General features: G+C 40.7%; 1 protein-coding gene across 4 annotated transcripts in view; it reads right to left on the bottom strand.

Annotated features, from left to right (window-relative positions):
- Positions 1-3,534: 3,534 nt before the first annotated feature.
- The window catches only part of myo7aa (myosin VIIAa), a 75,162-nt gene continuing 72,696 nt past the window's right edge, over positions 3,535-6,000 (bottom strand). For all 4 annotated transcript variants that reach the window (XM_055012529.1, XM_055012531.1, XM_055012527.1 and 1 more), the window contains one exon: positions 3,535-4,703. In XM_055012529.1, coding sequence (XP_054868504.1) covers positions 4,611-4,703 — 93 coding nt within the window. In that variant the 3' untranslated portion in view covers positions 3,535-4,610. The remainder of the gene's footprint in view (positions 4,704-6,000) is intronic.

The raw sequence follows: 6,000 nt of genomic DNA, 5'->3' as shown, positions 1-6,000 counted from the left end.
ACATTAAAAGGTGGTAAAACATTTAAAAAGAAAAACCTTAAAGATTTAATCAAAACATTAAATATTGGGAAAGAAAAAAAAACTCAAACAAGCTGATTAAACATTTGAAAAAACAATTAAACATTAAAAAGACAAAACATTTGGAAATCAAATCAGACATTAGAAAAGAATAAAAGGTGAGAAAAGAGCAAAACTAAACATTTAAGAAGAATCAAACTAAAGACAAAACATTTGAAAAGACAACAGTTAAACTTTAGAAGATCAAATTAAACAGAAGAGACAATAAAATGATGAAATGAACAAAAACAGATAAAGGCCAAAAAGTGTTTTCTAGTCTGAAATGAAAACATCAAGTTGTTTCTTCAAACATTTCCTCTTTCTATGTTCTTGGTTTGATTGTGGACAGATTTACTAAGAACTCATTTCAGAAAACTGCTTTCCAGATAAAGTCTACTAGTAGTTGAAGGCATTGATCAAACTAATGTTACCTTCTGATCTCCACAAACTTTACTGTTCAGTGAAGAGAATCAAAGTTTGTTGAGGATTTCTAAAAAACCCACAGGTGAAGGTCTGAGAAGAACAGATGGATGATCTAAATGTGAAATCAAAACTCATGGTCACAAGTTTTAAGGCTTCTGTTAACCAGAAAGTTCAAACTAACAGAGAAGTACTGAGAAACCTTTAAGATTTCAGTCCTCAGACTGTGGAAAGGTTCAAACTAACAGAGAACTACTCAGGAACTTAGAAGATATCAGTCCTTGGACTGTCTGAAGGTTCAATCTAACAGAGAACTACTGTGGGACTTAGAAAATTTCAGCCCTCAGACTGTGTGAAAGCTCAGGTCCTGAGGACTCGGGAGGTCTGGAGGCTTGGAAAGTCTTGGAACTGAGGGTTCCACCCTCCAGTACAAAGGCTGAAGCCCAACCTCCTGAGAAAAACGGTCGAGTCGAGACTCGAGTTAAAAAAAAACTCGAACATGACAAAAAATAGATGATAAATGCGCAAAAAAAAGAATATTTAGTATCTGAGCGGATAGCTCAGGGGGATAAGAAGAGGACTACCAAGCGGAGGGTCGCAGGTTCAAGACCCACCACCGGCCTTTTTCTTTCTTTGCCTTTGTCAGGATTTTAGGAAAATTTAAGAAGTGTCTGGTCTTGAACCAGCGACCTGCAGCTCCATAGGCAAATCCTTAACTCACTGAGCTACAGATCAGATAAAAAGAAATAAATTCGTCGTCCCTTTGGCATCGTAGTTCCTGAAGTGACCACATGGGTGGAGCTAAGGCGGAGTCTGGGTGGAGTCAGGGCGGAGAGTAGGCGGGGAGGTGGGTGGCGGCCTCCCCCCTCTACTCCCCCACCTCCCGCCACCACCCACCACACCTTCCCCCGCCCGACGAGTTCTTCGAGTCTCCACGAGTTCTTCGAGTCTCCACAGGTTTTCCCGAGTTTCTGGAGTTTCCACCAGGTCGGAGGCAGAACAAGTTGTCATGAAGAGGTGTTGAAGTCAGCCAGGATGGACTGACTTTTTACAGCGACGAGAAGGAAGACGACTAGAAGAACAGGCCTTTAACCACCATCCATAAAATCCATGGAGTCGCTCCAGAGAAATGAAGGGAGATCAACTTTTATCAACCTCCATCCAGACGTTCAACTTGATATCTTTACTTTGACATTTTTAGCACCACAAACCTTTAGTATCACACTTTATTATCATTTATTAAGACTTTAATGGAATCCACCAGCAGATTTAGTTTTTGTTGACAAACTTTATTCTTGTCGTTGTGGGACTGCAGTATTTAAAACTCTTCCTTCTATCTGACCTCATGTTTATTAGTTTTAGTGGAGAAAGTTATTTTAGTTGTCGATTAGTCTCTTAAAAACCAAGTATTAAATTGGATTAGTCAAGAGGTTTAAATTTCTCACTTTGTCATATTTTAAATATGACAAAAAATACAAAAATAAAGTGTCTTGAGACAATTTGACCTGTAATTGGCATTATATAAATAAAGTTGAATTAAAAATGTATGTATCTTGTAATGGAGTAATTCAGCCATATATGTTGGAAAACACATTTTCTTTGTCCATTAATCTGTTGATTGTTTTCTCCAGTAATTCATTTCTTGTTTTGGTTTATAAAATGCCAAACCCAAATATATTCAGTTTACTGTCATAAAAACCAAAAAGATTTAGATTCATGATGCAGGAATCGGACAGTTTTTCACTTTTTATCTTAGTTTAGTCAGAAAGATAGTTGATAATGTGTGAATTGTTGCAGCTTGTGAGCCGTAAAAGATTTTAATCTTTAGGGCCGAGTGTCAGAAAACATTTAGAAACCAACATCAACAAAACACTCAACAAAGATTTGAACATCATTAAAGGGAAATCCAACTTTTGCATGACAATGTCTAATTAAAGGACATTTATTTCCAACGTAAATGTGTGATATTCATCCTCTGGAGCTTTCTCTTCACGTCGTCTTCCACCTGGACTGGTTTGGTCGGGAGCATGTGCAACAAACATTTGAAAAACTGCACTTTAACATCAATGAATGACACTGAAGTTTAATCTCTACATAAATGAGACTGAGTCTGGATGTGCTGCTCTGTCATTAACTCCTAAGTTTAGGGAAAGTTCAAACAAAAGAGGACAGTTCAGATAAGACTTGAGAATGAGCTTATTCTGAACAAACATCTCAGACTTTCTGAGCTTCAGCACCTCTAGCAAGATATTTTAACAACAAGCAACTCAAGAGATCCAGAAGTTGGAGAGAGTTAGCTTTAGCTGAGCCAAAGAACATGTGGGATGCTAACCTAGCAAACATTTCAGACTTTTCTCTGTGAATTCAGAGAAATAATTTCCTATTTAATGACAGAGCTACACATCTTAACTCAGTCTCATTAAAACAGACTCTAATTCAGTGTCATCCATCCATATTAAAGTGCAGTTACCCAAAATGTTTGTTGCATGAGCTCCAACAAAACCTGTCCAGGTAGAAGGCCACTTTGACAAACAGGAAGTGGAAGATTCCAAGCAGATTTATAGAAGGGGGAACAGGACTGTACTAAGTGTGGTCCAGCATAGAGGGGTGTTTTGTGGGTTGTTAAGGCTGATAATGATTATTAGTGAGACATTTGGAGTAGATATTCATTTGCAGTAAATGAAAGTATTTAAAATCTTGAGTTAAACTAAGAAGAACACAAACTCTAACAGAAAACTTTGTTGATACGTTTTTGTTTTGTTTACAGATGTTAAGTTAAAGGAGTTTTATTCGTTACGTATAACCAATCAAATCACTCCAGAAGACAGAGCGACCACAGGTAGATAAAGGTTCAGAGCCAAAGTAGCATGGCGTGTCCTGTCTACTCATTCATATCTATGAGAACAACGATGGCTGCACATAAGGACGCCTGACGTTGATTAGCTGCGTAAATACCATTATATACAGTCTATGGTAAATACGTATGTGAATCGCATCATTGGCTGCAGCAGCCAGTCACCGATCACTCACTGACTCACACTGAAAAATAGCACAGAATGAATTGTTACGTGTTTGTTTTATTTACAATTTAGGTTGGATTTTTTTTTTTGTGCGCAGCGCAGATTTTCTGTGCACGGAGACCGTGTCAGCAGTGCACACACACGTAGCTTAGAGGGAACAGTGGTAGTGATATAATCCTGAAACTGCTAATAAACTCCTAACGGAGCTTTTCTTATAGAAATAGGGATGTAATTTTCCAAAAGAACTAATTGGTGAGCAGGAGCTGCTTTTAGACACATGATCTTTTATCTTGAACACAACCTGGTCTGAAACAACAGAATTAAACTCCAAGTTAAGCCGAATTCTGCTTCGTAGTGAAGGTTTCAGGTCAGAGTCTGGGTTTAGCGTTCAGCTTATTATTATGTGACTCTTAGAGGTAAATCAGGGCTTCTGCAGTGTAAATGTAAGATATGATGGAGAACCAGGAGGGAAACGAGGCCTACAGTTATGTAATAATTAGATGTATTTATTGTCATTTTTGTCAGTGGTTTGAAGCTTTGCATTACAGTAATTCCTAGTAATATAAATAATCAATTAATATACTAATTGTGGCCTGAAACGAAGGAACTGATTGACCAACTAAGAAAATAATTTATCTAAAACCAACACTTTATGAGTCGTTGACTGAACAGCATCACAGTCCAACTCAGGCAAACAGAGACATATTAACTGAATGTTTAAGATGCCTGTTAACGTTTCACAGAGCAGAGGGTCCTCACTGTGATCTGAATCAGGCTTTAAGGTGACCGTGCTACTGACTGAACACTTTCTGCTGAATCTGGGAACCAAACCAGGGAGACTAACGGAGGACAGTCTGGACTTCAGTCTTAGAGGTAGTCGTCCTCACTGGACGGCTCGTCCTCATCGTAGTGGTAATAGTTGCTGGGTCCTTCTCCGGGGTCGTCGCTGCTGGCGGCTGAACTCGCCTCAGTGAGCCTGGACCCTTCAGAGGAAGCAGAAGGACTGCGGCTCATCCACCACAGCTGGGTGGCAAAGCTCCGCCCCCAGCTGCAGTGCTGGCCAATAGGACGCAAGAGGCGGATGAGCTCAGTGGCCTCCTGCCAGTAAGAAGTTCACTTGCTGTGGCCCCGCCCAGACCGCTGCTTGTTCATGGTGGTCAACATCTGGCTGATGTAGGAGGTGAGCAGGTCGTCCATCTTGTAGCCCTGCAGGTACGAACAGATCAGACGGATGGAGCCTCAGACGGCAAGAATTTACAGATCTGCATTTCCTTCCACTGTGCTTCAATTCTTCCTGATTCACATGAACAGTTGATGTAGTCTAGTTGTTATACAGTCACTGCAGGTACTATGGAAAGGAGAGACCATGAGACGCCTGATGTGCTCCTCATATGATCTCCAACTGCATCCAGCTGCTACATCCAGCTGTTGGGACCTGCGGTGCCTCAGTGGCAGATGTTTGTGTATTTAGGAGTTCAGGAATACAGCAGCTTCCTCATCACAGCCAGACAGAGCAGCTGGATACTGTCTGAGATCAGCCTTTTAAAAGAACAACTAGAAGTGAATGCATCAGGTTCAGCGTCGTCTCTCCTTGCTGTAGTGTTTCCCAAACTCACTAGTAGTTTATGTTGTTACAACCTGAATAAAATGTCTATCAGGATCAACACACCAACTGCTCACATGGATTAGAGAGAATGTAAAGCATATTGTGAGGAAATGGAAAAGTAGTGCTCAATTCAGGGAATGAAATGAACTTCAATCAATCTGCAGATTAGAGATCCGTCTCCTGGTATAGTTCTGTTCACTCCTCTCTGCTTTGGACTGCAGAGATGTCGTTCAGCTTGTGTTTGTGTGTTTTATCCTTGTGTGTGTTTCATTTAACAGACACATCTGAGAATAGATCCAACACAAGCAAGGATCTAGTCAGGAGGAACCAACCTGGATAAGAGCCATAAAACAAGTTCAAGTGTGATAATAGGACCGTGGTGCCTACAGACGGTGCAGGAGGTAACAGGACTTTGTTGTGCGTTTGTGTTTTACAGTGTTGCTCGGGTTGAAGTGCACCAACTGGAACACAAGCTAGAAGCCCTCAGAACCTGACGGCACCAGACCAGGAATGTCCCTTCCAAGACAGGAGGTAAGGACGAGGTATGTCCATTATGAAAGCAGTGAAAACCTGTAGCTATGCTAACTGGGCCCGTACAGAACAAGGAGATCTGGGAAGAATTGGAGCCTTTTAAGCCCAGACTGGTTCATCATGAGAACCAAACACCCAAAACACAAGCTGAACAATGTTGTAGTTGCAGCGAGGAGTGAACACACCAATGAAAGATAAGGGACGCTTCTCTGAGGACAGCAATATTCATACATTACAAAGGAAGACATCTATGATCAACTGGGCAGGTGATCTACTGGATCCACTGATCAGCTACATGTAATGCTGATATGACAAAACAGAGGGACTTTAATAAATACGTGCAGCTCAAAAGCAATCTGTTAGAAC

This window comes from Amphiprion ocellaris, chromosome 7 (genome assembly GCF_022539595.1).
Source record: "Amphiprion ocellaris isolate individual 3 ecotype Okinawa chromosome 7, ASM2253959v1, whole genome shotgun sequence".
In the NCBI taxonomy this organism is placed as follows: domain Eukaryota; kingdom Metazoa; phylum Chordata; class Actinopteri; family Pomacentridae; genus Amphiprion; species Amphiprion ocellaris.
Note: the sequence above shows the minus strand (reverse complement) of the source record. Positions and strands in the feature narration are given on the sequence as shown.